Raw genomic sequence first — 26,632 nt, forward strand, 5'->3', positions numbered from 1 at the left:
GGGTTGATGTGGTTGATGCTCAGGAAATGCTCCAGCACGGCCACCGCATGTAACTTTTAACAAGATTCACTTGTTTAATACACCCTAAATTGTATTAACATTTACTATATAACCATTATTTCGCTAATAAATATCTAAATGGATACAACTCTGTGGAAATTAATTATTTATTATCTCCACGAGTGATCGCAGTTTGAGTATAGTTCTGTGTAAATGCATAGATATACTGCGCTGTCAGCAGGCATTTCATAATCTAGAAGGACAAAATCATTATTAGTAATTCTGATATAACATGCCAGTTGAGAAATGCAATAAAATACGATGTTTTGTTTGTTATATTTCAATATTCCAGAGAATATTATTCAGTGAATTAACATTATCCAGTGAATTATTCTTCACTCTTTAGCCTATTAAACATCTTATAAACCTACTAAAACTGTAGTTTAAAATGAAGTTGATATGACTCCTTTCCTTTATTTATTTTCTCCATTTGAAAACATTAGACCTTCTACATTTATTTTGCTTATTGTTAATATTAGTGTTGCTGCTGATGCTTTAAATAAAATGTTTTTTTATTGTTGTAATGTGAAGATTAAATTTAACATGAAAGACGTTTTTTTAAGATGAAAAAACACTTTTTTTCTTGACTGAAAGGAGGAAAAACCAAAGTGAAGTATGGACTTACTTCACTCAGTCATTTATTTACTTTATAACAGTAAATAAATATCGGTTCTGCATATCGGTTATCGGGCACATAAACATGCAAATAATTGGTATCTGTATCGGTTATAAAATATCAATATCGGTCAATATCGGTCGATCACTAGAAAAAAGTCAAATGCATAAATATAATGAAATGTAGGTGTTATATTTTCACTCTGTCCAGCAGTTTTTGAATGCAGTGTCCCATCTAAATTTGTCCCATGTCTCGTTTTCATTTGTGTCCAATTAAATGTGGTGTCTACCCTGAGGAAGGTTTGTTAGCTCATTGGTTATGTCAACATCTCAAGAATTGTAGCATACAGAAATTGAAGAGTAACAGGTAAACAAGTCTTGGCACAGGATATGAAATCAAAAAGTGAAAGTGAAAATTTTGAAATGGTAAAGAAACTATTTTAACATTCCAGTAAACTCCAAAACCCAAACCCGATAATCTGGATTAGATAAAGTTGGACTCTTTTTGAGGTTTCAGGCAAGCATCATAGAGAAATAATTTGTATAAACCACAATTACTTTTGTGTCAACTCTTATATTAGTCAGATTTCAGATATTTATCGCACACCCAGTCTCTGATAATTAGCTCTACTCATTTTGATGTAAGTTGGAGTGTTAACAGCAGCAGGCAGGTTTGAAGGTGTGTAGATAACTGGCAGTGATCCAACTCACCTATCCTTACAGCCACACCTGATGGAATGCATTAGTTAGTTCAGTGTACGAGCTTACTGCAGCAGTGTCGTTTAGCGTGTGAACAGAGGAGTACGGCTCAAGACAAATACTCAATGGGTAGAGGAGTTCAGTGGAGTTTTCTCATCCAGGACATCTTTGGTGTAAAGGAGGTGGAAATCTGTGAGTTGAATTTGTGTTGGATGAATATTTCAGCTTTTTAATAGCTTAAAATAAATTTTCTTGTCACGATTGTACTTTAAAAGGTTAAGTTAACGTCAGTCTAGAAAAAAGAGGCATTTGCTGTATGGACATTGTAGGTAGTAAATTTGAAGGAAGTGTGTTTATGAAGTTAAGAGGGTAGATAAACATTCTCCCAGTTTTGCAATTCTGGGAATCATGCTTGACATGCTTCATACCTTGGTCAGGACTTAAACTGTAAGCACGTAGTTCCACTGCAACACGTCCATTGCAAGACTCCGAGGTCAGAGACTTTGGAAACTTTCGTTAGGAGACCTATCTGTGGACTTCTAGGCATGTCAAATTCCCCAAATTCACTTCTGGGCACTCTGGCCGTGGAATAAACTGTTTATCTGAAACAGTCAAGGAACTTGAAGTTCAAGCGTCAGCAGGGGTGTGAGGGGAGGAGGCATCTGTAGTCTATTTCTGTTTTTGACGAGGTTAGGGGCGTATTAGAGAGGGGTCTGGTTTATTGTATGATTCAGACTGTTTCATAGCAATGTGAAATTTTGTATGTGAGTGATTCAGGAGTTCTTGTAGTGAGTTTTCTTTTAAAAATGTGTTGTCTGAAAGAGGGTGTTTCTAGGTTTTTGTCAACAGACAAATATGAGTGAAACACAAAACCTGTCAAGAATATATCCTGGATGTATTGACAGTCCTCTACAATGCGAGTAAATCACTCGCATATGCGACTAAATCTTTACTCTGGGCGACTAAATGATGTCTAATATTAGTCAACGGCTAATAAATTCTCAGATTTTACTCGCCAATGTGTGGGTTGGAGGTTAAGTATAAGTTAAGCACAGATATATTTTCACTCACAGAACACTCTGACTGAGCACTTCAGAGTTCTCTCTCAGTGAAGCGATCTGTGCTATTTTTCAGTTCATCTCTATGGATGCGCAGCGCACCTGTATTTCGCATGCCGTAAACTTTAGTGTGAAGGTGCACGACTCGCCGTCACTTTGCTTTTTTCTCACATGCAAAGAGAGAGACAGAGCGAGAGAGTCTTACGTACCATGCAGAATTGACGCGCTATATGTAAATGATATTCTTTGTTGTATTTTCCTGTCAAAATAACGGAGTTCCTTTGGAATTCTTCAGCTTTTAAGAACTGCCGGGTTTTCCTGTAGTAAGTTCTATCATTAAATGATACTTGATTATCATAATATCATATTATAATGCTTGACTGACTGATGTTAAGAGTGTACTTTCAGATATTTAAAAAGCTGTGCCATTTTACAAACTTTATATATGTTTGTAAAATAAATATAAAAAAAATTTAATATATAATATACATATCCATATATAATTTATCAGACTGGCGAGTAAACGAAAAAATTTACTAGCCAATGGCGATTCAATTGCCAAGGTGTCCATAGAGGGTTGATTGACCTGGACGTGTTTTAAATAAATATTTATCTTTACTTGAAGAAAACGATGGATGGGAAATTCAAACACTGAAGCCAATTAAATAATAAGTGATTCAATAATAAAGCAATGTATTTAAAACATTTATGTATCACACACACATTAACACAAATTTGACAGCCCTAAACTATTGAAGTACCTTTAATGTAATCAAGTAAATTAAAAAAATTCAGAAATGAGCAACAAAAACTCAATTAATATTTCCCAGTACAAATAAATCTTAATGGCCCTTAAAAAAGAGGCTTTAGATTTGTGCAAAATATAATTTCTTGTTTTTTGTGTTTTAGGGTGAAATGTGTCATTGACATGTTTTCAATATATCCATTTTGGGAAGAACTTATCTTAAAGGGGTCCTATTATACTTTTTCACTTTTTTAATTTTAGCCAGTGTCTAGTGTGTATGTTTGGGCATAAAAAAGATCTAGAAAGTTACAAATCTCAAAGTCCACTCCAAAGGGAGATATTTCGTTTTTAAAAAATCCCTTTTCAAGAACTACAACGAACGGCTCGTTTGGACTACAGCGTTTGTTTTCCGGGCTTTGTGATATCACAAAGCTACCCATTAGAATATCATTAAAAATAATTCCCACCTACATAAATTTGAATGGTTGGGGGGTGGGGAGGGGCGAGGTTGTGGTTAGAACGCTTGGTTGAGTGAGTGCATCAGACGAGACGACGAAGAAGAAGTGCTGCTGCAGAGTTAGTGCAGAGAAAACGAAGAAGAAGAGCTGCTGTGCTGTAGCTTCAAATTTTCGGCATGTCTAGAACAATTCTTACAAGTACAACACGACGTAGCTGGGCGCCGCGGACAGACGCCGAACGGCGCCGCCAATGTGCCTACACTCATAGAAAATAATGTATTTGAATTTTAAAGACGTGGCACGACGCGACGCTGCGCTTCTCGTCCGGTGCGCGACCGCCTGAAACTCTGTTTTTTTTCACCTCCGTGCCCAAACGTCTCTGTTTGGGCTTCCGAAAGCGGATGATGTCAGGAAACAGTGGTTGCAATTTATTTTTTAACTCTGTTCCTGAGCATTATAACCCAAATTTGCTATTGTGTGCTGCGCATTTTACTGAGGACAGCTTCCACAACACGAGGGAGTACAGTGCCGGATTCGCCAAAAGCTTTTGTTGAAAGACAGAGCAAGGGGCGTGGCAGTACTGAAACACCGTCTAAGCTGTTCGCCAATCACAACGCACTGGGACAGCTAACCAATCACAACACATTTTGTTTTTCGGAAGGCGGACCTTCATCAAAGCCGGAACTAATCGAGCCGTTTGTGCCAGGATGGGGAGAAAGGTATTTTAATAATGTAAATGATGTGAAAAATAATGCGTTTTTCGAACCACCAAGCATGAGAGCATGTTCTAGTACACCCCCAAAACAAAATCAAGACTTTGTAAAAGAGCATAATAGGACCCCTTTAAATACTTTTAAAGACTTTTGTCAGTCCCTAAAGCAGGGGTCGGCAAGCAAGTTTGGCATCAGGCCAAAAAAATTTTTCGCCACTAGATGGTGGCCCAGAACATAGTCAAAGGATAATTTAAGAAATTAATTGATGAAAAATGCAACTAGAATTGCCTATGACAGACTGTTACAGTGTCTTTTGTAACTGGTAGTGAGCTGTTACTCTGTTTAATCCTGTAGGAGGACAGTCATTAAAGGGTTAGTTCACCCAAAAATGAAAATTCTGTCATTAATTACTCACCCTCATGTCGTTCTAAACCCGTAAGACCTCCGTTCATCTTCAGAACACAAATTAAGATATTTTTGATGCATTCCGCAAAAGAAAAAAAATAACGACTTTATTCAACAATCCGTCTCCTCCGTGTCACCCTAGCGCCATTTTGGAGAGTATCCACTGAACGCAAACAGCGTATGTTGTTCTGTGTCAGCCGCACCACACGGATACTTTGTTTTCGTTCAAATCAAAGCACAAACATCGTAGAAAACGTATCCGTGTGGTGTACGTATATGTAACGTATATTAAAAAATAAAATTAATAAAATAACAGCAGAGTTTCAAAGTGGCTTATTGGAACAATAGTGTTCAAACTTTTTTCCTACCACATGACAAGTTAATAACATGGTAGTCAGCATTAAAAGGTATAATTGCTGTGGTTCATTTTTGCGGTTCAAGTTTTGTTTTTGATGAAGATAACAGTAGCCTACTTTTTCGTCAGTTATTTTTCCTACGGATCGATGCATTTCTTACAGATTTCTGCTCATTCGAAATCGGATACAGATGAAGTAGCACTGTAAGATTACATTTGTTTGAACAGTAGGGCTGGGTATCGTTCAAAAATTTTTGATATCGATACCGATACGATACTTTGACTTCGATACCGGTTCCTGAACGATACTTTTTTCGATACCAATTTTATGAAATCTATTTGAACAAGATTACATTATCTAAAAAAAAAACTTTGGTTTTATTTTTCTCTGCGTAAAAATAAGGGTCGTTTTTGGCTTTGGACTAAAACAAAAAGTAGAAGAGCTTATTGAAAAATGCTAATTCTCTCTTCATTCTTTCGCTTTTCGCCAGGAATATAGCCATTTCCCCGGTAACCGCAGTTAACAAAGCAGCGCAGCACCTGATTTTGCAACTTGCAGCGCTTATATTTCATCAATTAAACCATTGCCTTTTGACGTGTAAGCTATATCTCAATTTGCATGTATATTTGTTTTTTTCACCGGAGCACCACCTGAGTCTTCTCCTCCCATCCCATTTCTACCAGTGATCCTTTCCTTCCCACGGTACTCATCACTGTTGTAGGTTGCCAAGTTGAGGGGACAAATGGGTTGAAATTTGTATGTGTCGATTGTGTGAGAAGGATGCGTTTCATACAAGATCTGGCAACTGGGCAACCTTGGAATTTATTGACGCGATTATTCATATAATGAGGTTTGGGCCATACAAATTACGGGAGTTTTACCGGAGGCGAAGGTAGCAAACATATAAAATATGCCCATGGGATTTTTTTTATAGAAAGATTAAAAATACGGGAGAAATACGGGAAAATATGTAAACGTAATGATAGTGGGATAGAATGATAAAATACGGGAGAATCCCGGGAAAAACGGGAGGGCTGACAGGTATGGCTAAATATGCAGTTATATTAGGGGCTGTTGGCATGAATTGTACTCGTGATGGAGCGGTGGTGGAGCGCTATTGGAGCGAGTGAAAACCACGACGCTCCGATCTTTAAACAATCCGCTCCTCGCTCCATTCAAAATCACACCGCTCCACTCCACGCTCCGCTCACATAGCCTACTCTGATTGTGAGTAACTGTTGCTGTCATGACAGATCTATTTCAGAACCAGCCGCTATCAAAATTAATCTGGCTGCGGGCGCGGGCCAGATATTATTGCTGGCGGGCCAGTTTTGGCCCGCAGGCCGCCTGTTGCTGACCACTGCCCTAAAGCATCAAAATTTCACACACTACATTGTGTTACTGTGCTGGCTTGGCATTATGTAGCTTATGCCAGTCCCTTAAAACTATGCATATCCTTACATACAGTTTGAATTGAACTGTGAAAACTGTGAACATTGTGAAAATGGGGGTAAAACAAGGGCATTTCTTTTTTGGTTCTGTCTCATTCAGGAAACAATCGTACCTCACGTCCTCATTTCTTTCACATGAAATATTTTTCTCTCTGCAATCCAAAAAAAGCCCATCTAGTTGTCTTTGGACCCCACCCCCATTGTTCTAACTCGCCAGAGTGCCTTCCTGTTCTAGAGTGGCTTGGCATTCGGGACCTCACAGACCGGCTGTGTGTTTTGGAGCAACTTGAGGAGCTTCTTCAGTCCAGTGACCCTAGCGATAGTCAGGACCATGAGCAGCCAGTAGTGACACACGACAGCATCTACAGCAGCCACACAGGTAGGTGACCTGGTCAAATATACAGTGGAGTAATGGAGTCAAAAGATTACACCGTGACTGGAGAACACCAGAGCCTAGACGTGTGAGGTGGACATCAATGGGACAAAAAGAAGTACTAGAAGTTATAGGTTAGTTCAGTTCGGCTCGGAAACTGGAATCACTTTGGTAGTGATTCCAGCTACCAAAATGTAGAACCTGTTTGGATATTATTTGATCACTTAAAAAGTCCTGTGATATATTTTACACTTAAAGTGATTAATAAAAGCCATGACATTTTTTCAAGTAAAGGTGTTTGAAGTACTTCTAGAGCCTAAGATTTGTCCGACAAATTTTCTCTAATTACACTGGATGAAGGTCACAGTAAAAACAGGTATGTGTAAACATATAAAATAAAGCTGCAGACAAATATCTTTTTGGGACAGTTTTCTGTTTTTCATTATATGAAATGCCACATCTCCATCTACAGTAAAATCAGCCATCATTTCATTTGTTGTAACCATGAGTTTTGTTTTTGTTTTTTTGTGACCTCTGCATTTCATATTCTCATCCTGCTTTTGTTTGTGGCCATCTCTGTCATTGGCTCTGAGGACGTCTCAGTGAGCGAAAGATTGGAGAATGACAGGAAGTGGAAGTTTAAGTATGGGGGGTTGGGGGCGGGCCACTATGAACTGTATTTTTCTACTTTCACTCTCTCGATGTCCACTTTCTCTGGCTTTCCATGTTGGAAAGCAGTTGTACACTGATGGCTCTGTCTCTGACTCAATTTACGTTTATTTATTTATTCACCACAGATGTTTCGGAAAAAAGCCTCATCCTCCTTGAGAATGCGAGGAATATCAGAAAACAATAGACGTAATAAGTTCCCCTTCATTACTTTGTAGATGGTATAATAACCACTAAACTACAAACTTTGTTCAAGGCCAGTAGTGGCAACCATTCCAGATTAACACCATTTAGAGAAACAGAATAAATAAATAAATATATAAATATTTATTTATTTATTTATTTATTAGTGCTGGGCAATGATTAAATTTTTTTAATCGTGATTAATCGCATGATTATGCACAAAATTCAATAATGCATTCAAATGTAGTGTATTGTGCACTTTTTTCATTTAAAAGCACTGCTATATGAACAAAAGTGCAAAAAAAATTAGTTTGCAAACACTTTAAACAAATAAGGTGCTTTTTTTTTAATGGTAGCATTTCTTTTACATAGTAGCAGTTAAAATATTTCTTGTAAATTTCAACTTATAACATTAATGTAATCAAATTAAATATAAAACCAAAGCTATTTGCCACTGCCAGGGCATTAACGTTTTTATAGAAAATATTTTATAGTTTGTTATAGAAAAACAAGTTATGCTCAGAGTCCAGAGCCTCGATCATAACATTATAACAGGCACCTTCCGAGTAGAGACCTGCGCGATAGCGGGACCCAACACAGCAGAGTGCGGCGCGGGACAACACTTGATGGACGAGTGCGGGAGCGGGCGGGTAGAGAACTCGTGTGTGCGGGATGCAGGAGAATAAGGGTGTACTCGCACTAGGCAATCTTAATCGTACCCGAGCGCGCTTGAACCCCAAAGCCCGGTTCGTTTGACTAGTGTGATCGCTCCGTGCCACGCTCGGGTGTGGTTCGTTTAGCCGTCCCCGGAAGAGGTGGGCCAGAGCACGGGAATGGGAATGTGTCTTCACAGCGGCAATGCATTCTGGGAATTTAGGTCACGGGAGCTACAGCGGAAACTGGATAATATAGTGAATGTAGACGTTTGATATTATTTAATGTTTATATTATTCTACTTAAGATCACGTTGGAGTGGTTAAGGCTCACTTTACATCATTTGCCATAGCCCTTTGCACGGCCGGTGTGAAAAAATTGCTTTTGGAATGTGTCGTCACAGCGGCAATGCATTCTGGGAATTTAGGTCACGGGAGCTACAGCGGAAACTGGATAATATAGTGAATGTAGACGTTTGATATTATTTAATGTTTATATTATTCTACTTAAGATCGCGTTGGAGTGGTTAAGGCTCACTTTACATCATTTGCCATAGCCCTTTGCACGGCCGGTGTGAAAAACTTGCTTTTTTCAACCATTGCCCTTATCAATGTCTGCATTAAATACCTCTGCTTTTGATTAACGCTATGTTGATACAGTAATCGTTAATCATTCCAACGCGATCTGAAGTTGAATCACATAAACATAAAATAATATAAAATGTCTACATTCACTACGGAACTCGGATGAAAGTTAAACTGAAACTCGGTATGGTAAACAAACTAAAATAAGATGTCTTCAGATGTACATTGTGAGAGAGCCGTGTGTTACTGCGTCCCAAACAACTCAAAATAATAAACCACAAAGTTAACAAAAATGATGCACTCCACTTTGCTGAGCAAGAGCGCTTCTCTGCTGTCTTCACGTGCTATCAGAAACTTAGACCTACTATTTCCCACTTATGAAGTCATGATTACGAGCTAGTTGCATTCTTTTCCGTTAAAAATAACAGTGAACAGTGGTTTGTGAATGTTGATGCTTAGCTACCAGGCTGTAAACATTTATTTTTTTCTACTGTAAAGTTGAGCATTTTAACATGGGGAGTCTATGAGACTGACTCCCTTTTGGAGCCAGCCTCTAGCGAAAGAGGTACAACACATTACACCCCACATTGGTGCTAATGTTATGGAATGGTTTCCAGCTAATGGCTTTGTATGCTTTAATAGCTCACTGTTGTTTTTAAATTGTTCTGTGTGAATTCTAAGTGTCTACAGCTCAAGCCTACAGTAGGGATTTTGGGGTTTAAGCTTTGAACTAAGACATGTAAGCTTTGGATAATCAGATGACTCAACTGCAATGCATGTTAAAGAAATGGAGCAGCTGTACAGAGATGTGGTGTATATATATGGTACTGGTAACATGATTTGCATCATGGGTGGACTTCAACACCTTGACCCTGGGCTCCTGTTCTTTGCAATGCAGAAACTTTAATTACTGATTTACATTTAATAGTTATTAGTAGTGGTTAAAGATCATCAGAATTATACCTTTGTCCCATTTAAAGTGGGAACTGATGTCATAAATTACTAACCTTCATGACTGTGGTGCCCAGATGTCAATGTGTGAAGAGTTTGGGACAGTTGGGGTCTGGGATTTCAAGCATTTCTCTAAAAACATTCAGAAGACTTGTCAATCTCCTTCAGTCTGTTTTTATTCATTTTCAGCTTGATACACTTATGGTTCAGCTTATGATATAAGTTAGTGGTTGAACTTATCATTCATTGGTGTTTTGCGCAGGGAGTGTGGACCGTGCCCGAAGCTCCTCCTTTCATGAGGTAGGCAGGTCAAAGGAGCTGGAAATGAGGGCAGCAGCCTCAGTTTCCGAGGACACATCGGCTAGCAGCAGTAGTGGTAGCGGTCATACAGTTCTGCAACGGCTTTTACAGGAGCAAATGCGCTATGGCGAGGGCCGGAATTATTTTGCCCTGCAGCAACAACAACAACAGCAACAGCAGCAGCAGCAGCAACAACAACAGCAACAAGGTCCAGTAAGTGGATACCCGGGCCCTGGCAGCCCAGGGGACGAGCACTCGATGGTCCCTCACATTGCGAGGCAGGAGCCTCAGGGCCAGGAGCTGCAGGCTGACAGCGGCATGGAGAAGCTTAGTACACGCACTGCAGGAGGAGGAGGTGGTGGCAGTGGAGGCACATTGTCAGGTGGTGGAAGCTGCGTGAGCGGTCAAGGGCAGAATTTCGAAGACCTGCCCACCTATGACCAAGCCAAGGTGCAGTCGCAGTATTTCCGTGGCCATCAGCCCCAGCAGCCTCAACCACAGATACCCCCATCAGTAGGTACTGCATTTTATGTGACTGGCGTCAGCAACCCTAAAGTGCGGCCCCCAGAGGGCAGGGCCACGGTGCAAAGAGTGAACGGAGGCAAAGTGCACCAAGACGACGGGCTCAAGGATCTTAAACAAGGCCATGTACGTTCACTCAGCGAAAGACTAATGCAGCTCTCACTGGCCACCAGTGGGGTCAAGGCCCATGCGCCTATTACCAGTTCACCACTTTCCCCCCAGCTGCCTCCACCTGGACTTCCTGGAGACTACTATAAACCCACTGGGCACCCACACAGAGGCCCACCACCAGACTACCCTTTTAAAGGAATGCCCTCTCCACTCAAACAGCAGCAGCACTATCAGCCTCAGCACCAGGAGCCTGGACACTTCTACCCAGACCACCATGGCACAAGCCAGCCAGCCAGGGCTGACATTCCTCATGTCCGGTACCAGCCACCACCTGAATATGGCTCTTTCCGGTGAGTGTACCTTAAAGGCTCCAAAGTGGGCTAAGTTTGGGAATTTTTGTAGAAACTAAAGTGATACACCTTGAAACACAAATTACATTCCTTGAATCTTCAGTTAAACAATTCCAAATAATGAGTAAAAAAAAAAAAAAAAAGCCCTTCCCTTAGATGCTGGGACATGTTGTCAGGAAACCAGTAATGGGAAAAGCCAGTTTTGCCTGTTTCCCTCAATTCATTCACCTCAGAGCCAGTGTGTGGCATATAGCAAAGGAATGCATGTCAAATTCTAATAATCATCTACAACGTGTCACAACATGACAGTTTCTCCATTATGTTTCAGAGAACCAGGAATGTTGACCTGTGAAAAAATATTTTTATGAACGGTTGGAATGCATTGCATAGTTTCCACTTTGGCCAAGTTATTGTTTTCTAACCGTGATTTAATCACTTACAAGAAGCCATTGGTTATGCAAGTGTAAATCAGCCTAATTTATTTGAAGGTCAACAAAAGTTCTCTTTAATTTTTGTTTATATTTTTAGACTTTTGTAATCAACCAAGATGTGAATATTATTTATTGCTCTGCTCTCATTAGGTCAAATAAGGAGAGTTCAAGTCACTCTCAAAGGTCTGTCCATCACCACAGCCCTTCATCTTCTGTTACGTCAGGGGGCTCTCTCTCCCGTGCTCAGTCTTCCACTCTTAGCAACATCATGGCCTCTTACCACCCTCCTCCACCTATGGGTCACCAGGGAGAGCCACCCTTCCCCACTGGTGCTTGTAGCCCACAGGGGCCTGGTTCCCACCAAGGTGATCCATACGGCCCTGGTCACCCTCCCCATCAGCGAAGCCACGCGTTTCCTCATGATCCTTATGGGTCAGCTCCCAGGGGCCTCCACATGCATCAGCACCAGTACCACCAACAGGGCCCGCAACAGAGTCCAGGACAACACTACCCACATCCACACTCCATGCAGGGGGATCCTTATGCCATGCTAGCCCGTGCCCAGCAGATGGTGGCTATGCTGTCTGAAGAGAACCGCTTGCTTAAGCAAGAGCTGGAAGTGTGTGGGGAGAAGGTGTCCAGACTACAAAAGGTATTTTTTTAGATCGTAAATCAGTGGAAACCTGGGCCAGTTCACAATAGGCCAGTGTTTCCCAATCTTGTTCCTGGAGGTACACCAACAGTACACATTTTGAATGTCTCTCTTATCTGACCCATCTATTTCTGGGCTTGGAGTCTTTACTAATGAGCTGATGAGTTGAATCAAGTGTTTAAAGGGGTCATGAACTGAGAAATAAAATTTCCATTGATCTTTTGACATATAACAGGTCAATATACTTTAAAAACATCCTGTAAATTTCAAAACTTTAAAAACTTAGTTTAAAAACTTTATTGGAACCAAGCTCAGGAAACGTCTCGTTTTGGAATGTGCCACTTTATGACGTATTAGTGTGGCTAAGCACCGCCTCTGCAGGAGATGATCAACACCTGCTTCTACATCACTGCCTCTTTAGCCCCACCCACTGATACTCACTTGTAGTAGCAGGGCTCGCAAAATTTCAAAATCCCTGGTAACCCTTCGGGCAGGTACTCTTCAGATTTTGGTAGCCCGAAAATTAATTTAACTAGCCCAAATAAAAAAAGACCTTTTTTTTTTTAAATATAGAAAATCAGATAGGAGTTTAAATGTCAATCAAAAAATATTTTCAATAGAGATCTGCATTTAAGATAGCCCGTCGGGCAGAGTGGTGATACATTTTGGTAGCCCGACTGGAAAACACAATAGCCCTGGGACGTCGGGCTAGCGATTTTGCGAGCCCTGAGTAGGAGGAGAGGAAATACTAGAGAGACGCAAACACCGGATTACTCCATCAAATCTCCAAAAGAACCATACAGATTACATTACAAGATTACTAGACACTTTGCAGTCTAAGTTGTGAAAAATAGTCTTTGAATTGCCTTCCTTGTGATCCTAACAAATCTAGATCGGATGCGAGTGCTGTTGCTCATGTCACAAATCAATTTCTCTTTCAGGTCAGAAGCGGCGTGAATGCTTGTATGTCAGAAATAGAGCGGGACATCAGTTTACTGTTGGAGATTTGTTGTGTCAATCCATCCTGCATCCGGTTTAGACAGAATCGATGATTATAATGGGTTCTGTTGTCTATAGTCGCATTGCACCACTCGCGTCCGGTGTAAACATGGGGTAAAATTAGCTCCAGATCGCGTCAGTGAAACACTGTTTGTTTGTTTGTTTGTTTGTTTGCTTTACTTTACTACGGATTCTTCTTTAAACAAGACCGTATAATGGAGGCTTTTCAGGGTGCTTTCACTCTTGGTTCGATTGCCTGGTCCGAACCTGAGTTTGATCGCACCCCCTCCCCCTGCCCCCACTGGACTGTGTTCACATTATATATTTGTGTCCGAACCGCGGTTCGTTTGCATCAAGTCAGCAGCTGTTTACCCCATTGCTTAGTAACGACACTGTAGGATAAGGCGGCAAAATGCGTAGCATTGCTCATATTTTATATTTATTGTTTTTGATCCGTCTCAGCCGGCATATGACCGACCTTCAACATTGAAATATGGTTGAAATAATGTCAGTTCTTGTTTCAATGTTGAAACAACGTTCATACAACGTTTAATGCTGAACGGTTTTGTTTCCAAAGCTTCAGTACATAACGGCACTTATGTCTGTCTTACGAATGTACTGCAAATTCTCTAAAGAACGCCGAAGTGAACAGAAATGAGATATACAGCTCTCTGCTTGCAGCGCGTCAGTCACGCTCATCAAGAAAGTGTGAAAAACACACACAAACACACATTTTTATCAAATAATGTGTCATTAATAGCAGTTCACTTCCGCGATTTGGTATGATTGCGTTCACATCAGCAGCAAACCGTACCGAAGTTCACTTGAACCGTACCCTAGACCACCCCTTTTAAGCGGACTCAGGTACGGTTCGCGGGTGCGCACCCAAGTTCAGAAGACAGTGTTCACATCATCCAAACGTACCGAACTCTGACATCAATCGAACCTGGGTGCACACCAAAAGTGCTAGTGTGATAGCACCCTCAGAGGGACTGAAAGTAAATGATGATGCAGTGCGGAGTCTGACTAGAGTGTATCCAACAGTAATGTCGCAACACATAAGTGTGAGTAAATGTGCTTTTACCACAATTGCATTGTCTGTTCCAGACTGTTTGATATTATTGAGTATTCAAATGTTTTTAACCCAAATGACCCATGTTGTTTTCAGAGTATGTCACAGCAGCGTCCATCTGTTATTTTAATAGGTGAAAGCCAATCATAGCAGTGGGTGTTTTCTTGCGAGTCTTGAATGCACCCCGCCTATAAAAACAGATCATTCTGCAGAGAGGCTCAAAAACAGGATAGAAAATAGTTACTATTACTTCTTACTTCTTCTAATACTATTACGCCTAGTACTTCTAAATTATTATATTTTTTTATGTAAAATCACACTAATATTATAAGTGAACCTCAGAGAACATTATAAAATAATTTTTTAAAAATGCAGTTCATGACCCCTTTAATTAGGAAGAGTTCGAAAGTGTGTAGTATTGGTGTGCCTCCAGGAACAGGGTTGGGAAATACCGTGATAGGCTCCCAGATGTCCCAGCACCAGCTCGGGCATGAGAACCAGCACCATTTAGGCGTAAAAGTGTAGAAGATTTGGAGTTATTTCATGCAAGGCAACATTCCATACTGTATCCTTTTGAATTTCAAACCCATATACATTATATTTTTTCTGTAAGACCTCAGCAATATTAATGCTCTCTTATCTCTGCAGTTGGAGACTGAGATCCAGATGGTGTCTGAAGCCTATGAGAACCTGGCCAAATCATCCACAAAGAGGGAAGCTCTCGAGAAGACCATGAGAAATAAGTTGGAGATGGAGGTGCGCAGAATGCACGACTTCAACAGGGACCTAAGAGGTGAGAACAAAGCAGGATAATTGAATAAAAAATAGGGTTTAGGTGAGTATTAGCAGGGCTCCAGACTCATTCTTCCCACTGGTCGCTCTTTTGCGACTAACTTTCTCAGTTGGTCACACGAGCACATGATTTGGTCGCTATATTTTTTTATTATTTTTGTTTTCCGCTATGACATGGGATTAATCAATGCATGCTTTATCATAGTTTATAGTTATATGGAAACGAAAGTGGTTAATATTCAACCCGTTCTTTTTCATCAGTATTATTTGTGATTAGAATTTTGTGAACGGGAGTTCCTCTTTTGCTATGTTATAGGCTGGGCTTTGGGTGCTTTCACTTTCGAATTCGCGATCTTGTCACGTTTTACAAGAAAAGATAATTGTCTGTTTTGCTTGCATACACCTTTCACTTTTTAAGACTAAAACAATAGATGGATTCATTGTTATTCTTAATTAAAAAGCACAACAACAATAAAACAGTAAGATACATTGACAAACTAGCTTACAAAACGTTTATTAACAAAAACGAATAAGATGAGGCATGGCATACACCACATGCTGTATTATATACAGACTAATAAATTACAGAATGTTTAGCAAACACTGAGGAATCAAATAAAAAAATTTAATAAAAGAGAGCCTCCATAGCGTAATGTGAGGTAAACAGCAAAGATAACAAGCTTTTTAAAACGAAAACAAAAAGAAGAGTAAAACTAAACTTGCTGTCGGTGATGATAGTGCTTGCATGTTTTTTCCCCACATGAATATCAACATGTTCACCCTCTCTGGTTTAAGAAACGGTCTTTTACTTTACTTTAGCATGAAAACCATCCATCGTTTCCTCAATATTTGCGTAATTTTTTCTGCGCGCACCTTCGCGCTCATGTTGATGCGGCGAGTATAAACCAGGCTCTACACTCGGAAGCGCTGCGCAGTTCAAACGAGTAGCGCAGTTTCGTTATGCTTTCAGTTTCGTTTGCCGTTTGATGTTTCTCATATGCAACAGAAATGGCAGCACTTATGAGTTGAACAACGCGGTGGTCGCGCCAGTGCGACCGCACACAAAATTTAGTTGCACAGGCAGAAAAAATGGTCGCAGTCTGGAGCCCTGATTAGGAGGAGATAATTATGAAAGGAGTGTTCATGAATTGTACCTTGCCACTATATCACAATCTTATGAATAAGCTGTGACTCCAAAGCATATTTGTGTCATTCTTAGTATATAGTGCACCATTTTGAGGTAAACTTTTGTTGAATTTTGTTTTCGGTAATATGCTTGAGAAATCAATAAGAGCAAGACCTGTTTATGGCTGACAGGGTGAAATGAATCCAGTAATTCATTTCACCCTGTCAGCCATAAACAGGTCTTGCTCTTATTGATTTCTCAAGCATATTACCGAAATAGTCCAGTATATAGTCCAATATACCAGTGCAGTAGAGCAGAGTAAAGCTTCAAGACTTAATATTATTTCTGTCATGACAACTCTCTGAGAGTTTAGCATGGTAATGTACATGACAATGTTAATGTTTTTGGTCTTGGCGAGAATAGGGGGCCGTTCACATATTGTGTCTAAAAACTCATTGAAAACGGCAGCTGCGCCGCTTTCTCCTTCTTTCCAAAGCGCTCGGAGCTTCCGTCCCTGTGGCGTCTGCCGTTGTTAAGCAACCATGGCCTGCGCTCTCCATGACGAAGCGGAAGTTTCAACAAATGATAAATGGATTTCCAGCACTTAAAATCGCTTGCAGTATCTCTGCAACTAAATTAATTTAAAAATGGGTATCCCTGTGATCAGCTGTTCCTCCATCTTGGCTAAGCTTTTAATGATGTTATGGGAAAAAGTGAAGCTGATTGGTTGGTTCTTGTCACATGACCTGTGGTGCACTTGCAGCATTCTGAAAAGTTTAAATGTTTTCATCTTGCTGCGGCATAGACGAGCTTGGAAAAAACGAGCGCGTTGCAGCACATGAGTATCGCGATTGCGCCGCTTCTATTATGAGCACGCTTGCTGCGCATCTACATTTGAAATAACGAACTTGAGCACGCAAAAGATGCGACGTGTACGACTCCTAGATCTGCTACACTGGTGCGGCGGCAGAGCAGGTACCGTGACTTGCTACTGCCAATACATCCACAGACATGCTGCTGTAGTCATGTAAGGAATACTGCTGCTGCACATATAACATATATGAAATATCCCCCATATATAACATACATGAAATCAACCTGTAGCAGATCTATACAGGTGGAGCTGGGGAAGATGGAGGGTTTCTGAAGTGTGCTGCAACTGCTAACCAATCAGCTGCGCCATGTGAATAATTATGTAATTATGTCAGATTGAGTCATTGCGCCATCTAGAGTTTCGTGACAAACTTTGGATGTGTATGAAAATCAGATGGAGAAACAATACGGTTTAGAGTCGGTAAATGATAATGTTGTGGTGGTCCCTCCTGGCTCCAACATTCTGTCCTTCCCATTCAAAGAGGCTCCACATTTTTATCCAAGTTCAAAGCATTTTAATTTTCATTTAGTTTGCTTTCTTTTGTGTGATATCTCATGGCTCTGTGTAGTATCTTTTGGAGTCCAAACCAAAGCAACAGTTTCTCGCTCTCATTCCTCTGCTGCTGTCAGCAGGCCCACTCTACCTGAGTGTGGCCACCTCGACTATCATGCCTCACTGTGTTCTTTAGTCCAGCAGAGAACAGAGAAACCCTGATTTATGGCTGTATGCCCAGACTTTAAGTCCACAGGGAGCTCCCTGAGTTTTACAGCAAATTTTTCTTCTCTCTCTTGCCCTTCTTTCTTTCACCCCATGTTTCTCATATTACCTTGATATACTACTTTTGCTATTGTTCAAGCCTAGATTTTATCAAAGTAGATTTCTTACAATCATTAATTAGTGTTGTTTGTGAAGGCATCCATCACTATTACTTTTGCTCATTTTCAACAAACCCTCGATCCTAACTGTTCGGGTGCATAGTTTTTCCTAATATGTTTGTACTACAGACAAAAACTAGTTGAAGTGTGCTGTTACTTTTTTGTGGCTGTGGGGCACAGTGGGGGAAAGGCATTTGATTCTGGAATGTCAAGTCAAGTCACCTTTATTTATATAGCGCTTTTAACAATACAGATTGTGTCAAAGCAACTGTACAGCATTAATTAGGAAAATATTGTGTCAGTAATGCAAAATGATAATAGTAAACACTCAATTTTCAGTTAAAGGCAGTTCATCATTGAATTCAGTGATGTCATCATCCAGCTCAGTTCAGTTTAAATAGTGTCTGTGCAATCAAGTCGACGATATCGCTGGAAATTAAGTGTCCCCAACTAAGCAACCCAGAGGTGACAGCGGCAAGGAACCGAAACTCCATCGGTGACAGAATGCTCATCTCACAGACTGGTTGACTTAAAGGGGTCATATGATGCTATTTTAAAGATCTGTATTTGGTGTAACAGAATATGTTGACATGCTTTAATGTTCAAAAAACACATTATTTTTCAAATACTGTACATTATTGTAGGTCCTCTATGCCCCGCCTCGCTCAAACACGGCGTTTTCAACAAAGGCCCCTCCTTTGACAAGCGCAGTCTGCTCTGATTGGCCAGCTGACCCAGTGCATTGTGATTGGCCGAACACCACAAGCACGAGTCGGAAATGTAACGCCCCTTACCATAAACGCGAGCTTCAACCAAAAATGTTATTTCTCATCTATATTTTAAATCTAGAATCTTAATTCTTTTGAGAGGCACTAAGTGGGGGAAAGGCATTTGATTCTGGAATGCTCGTCTCACAGTCTGGTTGACTTAACAGAGAGGGAAATATTGTTTTAACGTTTGGCCCACTTCCTTGATGAATGGTTTGCCATTTCAAAAACTAGCAACTCCTGCTATATAATGGCCCTTTTATCTGGGCCAGTTTTAACAGCACATCATGACTTATGTCAAGACCGCTCTTTGGGAACTGGGCACATATAAAATGTTTGTTAGATTCTTGTTTTCCAATTTGCTGAGCAACCAGTCCCAGTGGTATATCATTTGTGAGAAGAGGCCTGGAATATGAGCTACATATTCTAGGGTTTTTTGGTAGGATGGAGAATATTGCACAAAGCCTCTGTTAAAACAATTACAGCTGTTTGTTGCATTTATTGAATGCATGAAGTAAATTCAATATTTTTATTTTGGTATTAGTATTTTGAAAAGGCTTGTTCGTGGTTTTTTCCACAAATAAATAATAACCACATTTTGTAATGAGACGCCATATAAACTTTCACATGAATACATCCACATATAAAATCTGTTTGACACAGATGGTCTGGTTTTGGTATCCTGTTTCCTAACACTGATTTAATCTCTCGCATATGACCAAACTTTATGAAGCATTGTGATATTATGAACCATACAATTAGGGGAAAGTATGATGGTATTGTCTCTTTCTTTCAATAGAGCGAATGGAAACGGCCAACAAGCAACTCTCCGCAAAAGAGTATGAAGGCACCGAGGACAATCGCAAAACCATCTCACAGCTTCTGGCTCAGAGTGAGTGGACCTCTAGAAAAAATCTAGATCTTCCTTGAAGCCAATATGATCACTTAAATTAACCACAGATTTGTTTTTATATACCATTCATTTGTAAGCACAAATTTTTAGTTGTGATATATTGGAAAAGAAAATGCAGAATGTCCATTTTACTCATTTATCAGTTAAAGAGATTCAGAGAGAGAAGGAGAAGCAGGATATCGAGTTAAATTCACTTCGCTCTACCAATGAGGACCAGCGCAGACACATTGAGATCCGTGACCAGGCCTTGAATAATGCCCAAGCCAAAGTGGTCAAACTGGAGGAGGAGGTAAAGCTCATTGATAACCAGTGGTACCCCTGTACAATTAGTTTTACATGCTTTTATTTACTCCATTTGTGTTTTTAAATTTACATAGATATATGCCCACTTTTTAACAACCACTTTTTTAAACAAACAAACATTTTAAATTGGTACAGAACAAAGCAGACACTCAGGTTCTCACCCCTCCGGTGTTCATTTACTTACCTGCATGTCAACAAAATTAATTTACATATTCTACGATTTCTGTGACCATATGTATACGTGTTCCCTTCCTCCTTGTGGTCAAATTGTATGTTACTCTTTCAGAACTAAGGAAATCTCAAAGGACTTCTGTTTTTTTATTTTGGTCAGGGAGTTGCTGAATCACACTGCCATCCAGATGAAGGGCTGAGGCAGTTTAACTGTTTGGCAGCCTTTCACTGGACAGATTTTTAGAGAGGGCTTGATCTATTCCAGATACTTCACAAATTGCTTTAAGAACGCTCTTGACCATTGGACAATATAGCAGAATAGATCGCGTTTTGGGAAATAAATTAACATCTGTAAATATTTTCTGCTTATGAGTATCTATTGTTGATAAACAAAGTTGTGGGTGTACTTTATCGAAACAGCATTAAATGAACATTTCATTGAGTCACAACTCACTTACCCTCAAACACATCCCTGTGGTACTCCACCACAATGTTTAAGCTCAAGCTTCTTAAGTTCTTTGAAGTTCTTCCCGTCAGCTCCTCATTGCTGCAGTTAAGATCTTCAAGCTCGAGTGAACCGTTGGCCGCAATTTTCTCTGAAACCACACAACCTTTACTGAGGCCAAGAAAAGCTTAAATAGGGAGAGAAAGGGAGAAAAAAGCCTTCTAACCAAAGAAGCGTTGACGTTTCTGAACTCCACTCTTGAGTGTTTGTAACAGTTGGAGTCTGTGGTTGAGCTATTTTGGCGTTCTCCCAGATGGCCTTTTGGTCATTGCTGAACGGGGTATGCACCCTTGCATCCCAAAATGCACCGGGCCGTTCCACTTTTGTTCTGCCCTGTCACAAATGCCTGCTTGTTCCCCTAACAAAGCCTCTTGAGTTGTCTGCCATGAAAGGACTTGAAGATGGCTAAATTCTTGCCCTCTCCACCCACCCCTTCCAAACGAGAGCCAAATAATTCTGTGCTCTCTCTCTCTCACTCTTCTGTTATGTTGTCTACCCGCCCCAGCCAAATAGTGCCATTAATTTTGACTGCAATTAAAACCACTGGTGGATTTGAGAGATGTACAGAAGAAAAAGAGAGGTTGAAAGATACAAGGAGGCATTGTAGGTAGATGGGGTTTTCTGGTTGTGGCATGAGAAGCAGAGTCTGACCTGCATTCTCTGTGTTTGTATAGCTGAAGAAAAAGCAGGTATATGTGGAGAAGGTGGAGCGGATGCAGCAGGCTCTAGCACAGCTTCAGGCTGCTTGTGAGAAGAGAGAACAGCTTGAGCATCGGCTACGCACTCGACTGGAGAGAGAGCTCGAATCACTCCGAATGCAACAGGTAAGAAATGCACACGCTATTCTCGCTTAATCAGACTTTTGGCTTTTAATTGGAATTTGACCACAGAACCGTTTGTTATCTTGACAGTTTTATATATATATAATTTTTTTTTCCCCCTCTGGGCCCCAGTTTGAAAACCTTTGTATTAAACTTCCAATAAATGCAATGCAACAAATGCATCATGCTCATGCTGTCCTTGCGGAGATGGTCCGTTCCCTTGTGTGTCCACTTTTTACTGACCCCTAATCTGGGGTAAAGGTTGCAGCTCACCCTCCTATGTTAATGTGTGTGAGTTGAGAGTAGAGGAGGAGTAGCAGACAGCTGTATTCTTCATTAGAGGCACAGACACTGGACATCCTTCCTCTGTGGTGTTCACTCAACCAAGACACCTGAAACAATCTTCAGATGAAATTAGAATACTTTAGATCAGCAGTACTCAAATCTTAGAGGCTGTTTACAACTGGTCACGTCAGGTGTTTTCTCTCTTCAGATAGCTATCCAATTGTGAAGAGACCAGGTGTAAATGCCCTCTGAAACGCTTTTGAGATGGATTTAAATCTGATCACTCAGACCACTTCAGGAGGTGGTCTGGGACGCATTCCAGACGAAACTGGACAAGTGTAAATGCATCTGGTTGTTGATACCACATTTTACTCCTCCCCAAAAAAATAAAAATAAATGTGTGAGAGCTTGTTATAGGCTATGTGACATGGTATAGCCAGATATGACGGCGCTAAAGCAACACGCATTACCGCAAATGAGTAGCTGAGTATCTCTTCAGCAAACCGACATGCAAACTGAACCTGAAAGTCACATGCGCTCAACACAATCATCTTCATTAAAAGTAGTGAAACAAAATGATCTTACCAGTGCTGATGCCACTCTCTCTCCTATTGCAGTCTTTGATCTTGAAATTAGCTGATGATAAATAAAATGCAATGCTTATCTGTTGCTTTCGTTGATGTGAACTCCCACTAAATTTGCATATAGCACGGGAATTGAAGATTCCATTTATGTGGCCAAGTGTAAATGTATCCGTTTTAACAAATCGCTATACGATCAGTAAAAATACATGAAGTGACCAGATGTAAACAGGCCCTTAAGGTGCCGTCAAATTTGCGAAATTTTACACAGAAGTCACTTTCAAACCAACCAGTTTTCTGTTGGTCAAAGTGGTGAATCCACATGACCAAATTGATTCTGTTGTGAAATCTGCATGGGGACATCTTTTACCCTCAAACAAAATTCTTGATCACGTGGATTCATGTTGAAATGACTGGAATTTGCCTGTCGCAGAACAACAGTGAATTAAAAATGCCCTAAATTTGACCTTCCAAATTATGAGAGTGATTCATAAAGACATGCTTAAGACTTTATTATGAAACATAAATATATCGTGATACCAATTTTGGCCATATCGTCCAGCCCTAATAGAGTTTAATGTTAGCATGTTGCTAAACAAACAGCACAATAGTCAAATAAGCATAAAATACAAAGCTCTAACAAAACATTGGACTTTTCCACACAGAAAACTCAACAAGTTAAGTGCAAATTCTGCCTTGTAGACAATTTCATTGGTTAACTCAATCACTCAGTCGACTCAGTCATCTGTCAAGAAAAGTTCAGACTTCATGAATTTAGCTCAGAGTTCAGAAATACTATGTATGTGGCTGAGTAATGCTTTCTATCAGGATGTGCTACCAACCTAAGGTTAAGATTATGAGTTTAGTGTTTGTTTAATATTGTGTTGTGTAGGTAATCAGCACTGTGATTGACACGACCAATGCAATCATTAGAATCAGCTGCGTGGGAGGGGGGTTGCACTTAACTGGTTTGGGGAAAAAACTGAAGACAGACCATTGTGTTTTTGGTTCAAATTTTGAAATTATACAATCTAATTTAGATTAAAAACTGCTCATGTTGCATGTATGCAGCATCTTTGTTTGGATCATGATTAAAATGCAGTGGTAAATGGAAAGAGCACAGACAAAGTCTTAGTTTGTTTATATGAAGAGATTTATTTTATTTGTGTTATTTATTTTATTTGGGGTTTGTTTCAAAATTTCGATTTAGTTTTGTTATTTACATTTACATTTTGTTATTTAGCAGACACTTTCCACTATCCAAAGTGACTTACAAATGAGGACAATAGAAGCGAACAAAACCAACAACAGAGCAATAATATGCAAGTGCTATATTAGTATATTATTATAGTGTTCTATTTCAATTTCACAAAGAAACGTGCAGCATTTTGTCCAAGCAATAATAAAAGGACACATTTCATTTATAATTTGTCTTAAATCTCATTTTGTAAAAAAAAATAAATAACCGTGAATCAAATCGCATTGTGAAATCAAAATCGTGAATCAAATCGAATCGAATCGTGAGTTGAGTGAATCGTTACATCCCTATAAGCTATGCTTAGTATTGCTTAGTGCTCAATAGGCATAAAATACACAGCACATTAAAATATTAGGTAAAATGATACAGTTTTCATTAGATTGCATTGATTGTAACCCTAGTGTTGATTTTTAGTCTAAGCCAGTTTGCTTATTTTTAATGACATTTTAGTCAATTGATTTACTTAACTAATATTTATCAATGGTTCTTTCTAGGGATGTTCATTTTAAAGGGGTCATATGATGCGATTTCAATTTTTCCTTTCTCTTTGGAGTGTTACACCTCATGTTCTGTTGTTTGCTGCTTTTTGCGCATGTAAAATTAATCCCCGTAAAACAAATGTTAGTATTTTTTAACAGGTCACAGACACTTACCCTTTCTAATTTAATTCAATTCTAATTTAAAATAATCTTGTCTGTTAACGGTTAATGAGCATCGGTTGTCTGTTAGGAAAAATAACCAAAATGAACATCCCTAGTTCTTTCTGTCTCTCTCTCTCTCACAGAGGCAGGGTGGTTCTCAGAACACAGTTGGTCCTGAATTCAGCACAGCGGCTCTGATGGAGCACCTGAGAGAAAAAGAGGAGAGGATTTTGGCCCTGGAGGCCGACATGACCAAATGGGAGCAGAAATACCTGGAGGAGAGTGTCATGAGACAGTTCACACTGGACGCCGCTGCTTCTGTGGCCACCCAGAGGTACGCAAATTCACTGCTATCCACAAAATCTACAATGTAGGAATATATCAAGTTATCAGTGAGTTTGCAAAACAATAAAACTAAGCTGAAACTATAGTGCACTGCAGTGCAAATGCTGTCATTCAAAGTGACTACATGAATGATTACGAATACAGAGACTATATAAAATAAAACTAAAAGTTGAAATTAGATAAACACAGAAGTAAAATTATCTGTGACCATTGATGGAAACTGAAACAAAACTGGATTTGAAAACAAACTACAAAATAAAAGTAACTAGTGAACTCAATTTCTCATTGTTTTTTTATGTTTGTTTGTTTTCTAACCTATCCAGAGACACGTCCTCCGCCATCATCAGCCACTCCCCCAGCAGCAGCTACGACACTTCGTTGGAGGCACGTATCCAGAAAGAAGAAGAGGAGATCCTCATGGCTAACCGCCGCTGTCTGGACATGGAGAGCAGGATCAAGAACCTGCATGCTCAGATCATAGAGAAGGACGCCATGATAAAGGTACTGCATCAGCGCTCGCGGAAAGAGCCGGCCAGCAAATTAGACGCACCTGCCATGAGGCCCTCTAAGTCCCTCATGTCCATAGCTACGGGCACTGGCAGCTCCAGCGGCTCTGGGCTGCTGTCACACTCTCTGGGCCTCAGCGGAGGCAGCCCCATCACGGAGGAGCGCAGGGAAGACCGCAGCTGGAAGGGCAGTCTGGGTAAGTGCATCCGGTGTGATGTGGAATAGAACTGAAATGGGAAAACTGATGGGACTGTTTAACCCTCAGAGAAGTCTCCAGTAGTAGGGGTGTGCGATATCACGATTTTTGATCATGGATGATTAAAATGTCTCCATGATCTGCTTTTGAAGAAATATCGTAGTATCGTGCTTCAGCGCACATTCTATCAGTTGCAGTTCTGGTGAATCCGTCTCAATATACTGTACAACGCGACGTACATTCACATCAAATGTTAACTCAGCGGTAGAGTTACACTCAACGGACACTGCACTTCGCAATCACAAAAGTGCATTATTTGCATGTGCTTTTAAAGCCTTGCTGGTTAAACATTTAATTTGCGTGCTGTTCTGACATGTGCTTTTTCTGAGCATGTACACCTGAAGCATGCACACACTAAAAAGCCTGTCAAACAGCGCCTGATTACTGGAATAAGTTATCTTTCATGTCTGATTGCGCTAATATTGTCAAAAACACACAAGGTTTACATATAAACACAGTTGGTTACGTCTAAAGTGAAAGTAAAGTTGAGAGAAAAACGGAATGCGTGCTTGTATATCAGATGTGTGCAGCTCTTAAAGTGACAGACAGCAGACTAATAGTACTAAACATGCTGCCGCTGGTCATTAAAGGGAGAGTTCACACAATTTAAATTCTGTCAATATTTACTCATTCTTGTATTGTCCCAAACCTGTATTAATTTCTTTCTTGTGCTGAACAGAAAATAAGATATTTTGAAGAATGTGTGTAACCAAACAGTTGCTGGTCCCCATTGACTTTGATAGTAGGAAAAAAATACTATGGAAGTCACTGGGGGACCAGCAAGTGTTTGGTTACCCACATTTTTCAAAATAACGTTTATGTTTAACAGAAGAAAGAAACTCATTCAGGTTTAACCTTCTGTAACGGGGCGAACGAGACGAAAGACGTGCGGATCCATATGCAAGCTTTTATTCAAATACATGGTCAGAAACAGGCAGGGTCGAAACACCAGCAAACAGATATGGCACAGACGAGACAAAAGAATAATCCAAGGACAGACTTGATCAGGCTCCGGCGAACAATATCCAATAGGGCAAGGCAAACGGGTAATCCAACAGACAAACAATAATCCATGCGAGGTGCAAACAGAGTCCAAGAGTAGCTGTCACTAGGTGAGCGATAAGCGCTAAACAATACTCGGCGATTTGAAAGAGGAAGTCCATGGCTTATAAAGTGTCTTAGATTGGTTGCAGTTGTGTGT

At 40.2% G+C, this 26,632-nt stretch overlaps 1 protein-coding gene across 4 annotated transcripts in view; it reads left to right on the forward strand.

Annotated features, from left to right (window-relative positions):
• Positions 1–26,632, forward strand: part of LOC107726781 (angiomotin-like) — a 51,303-nt gene that overhangs the window by 20,098 nt on the left and 4,573 nt on the right. For 2 of the 4 annotated variants that reach the window (XM_016536467.1, XM_016536468.1), the window contains 9 exons: positions 6,796–6,939; positions 10,237–11,257; positions 11,839–12,340; positions 15,060–15,204; positions 19,645–19,737; positions 19,902–20,047; positions 21,412–21,561; positions 24,467–24,657; positions 24,992–25,371. In XM_016536467.1, the coding sequence (XP_016391953.1) occupies positions 6,796–6,939; positions 10,237–11,257; positions 11,839–12,340; positions 15,060–15,204; positions 19,645–19,737; positions 19,902–20,047; positions 21,412–21,561; positions 24,467–24,657; positions 24,992–25,371 (2,772 nt within the window). Of the gene's footprint in view, positions 1–6,795; positions 6,940–7,508; positions 7,792–10,236; positions 11,258–11,838; positions 12,341–15,059; positions 15,205–19,644; positions 19,738–19,901; positions 20,048–21,411; positions 21,562–24,466; positions 24,658–24,991; positions 25,372–26,632 lie in introns of those variants that run through there. The other 2 variants (XM_016536469.1, XM_016536470.1) reach the window with 2 other exon arrangements.

This window comes from Sinocyclocheilus rhinocerous, unplaced genomic scaffold (genome assembly GCF_001515625.1).
Source record: "Sinocyclocheilus rhinocerous isolate Xijiao unplaced genomic scaffold, SAMN03320098_v1.1 scaffold846, whole genome shotgun sequence".
In the NCBI taxonomy this organism is placed as follows: domain Eukaryota; kingdom Metazoa; phylum Chordata; class Actinopteri; order Cypriniformes; family Cyprinidae; genus Sinocyclocheilus; species Sinocyclocheilus rhinocerous.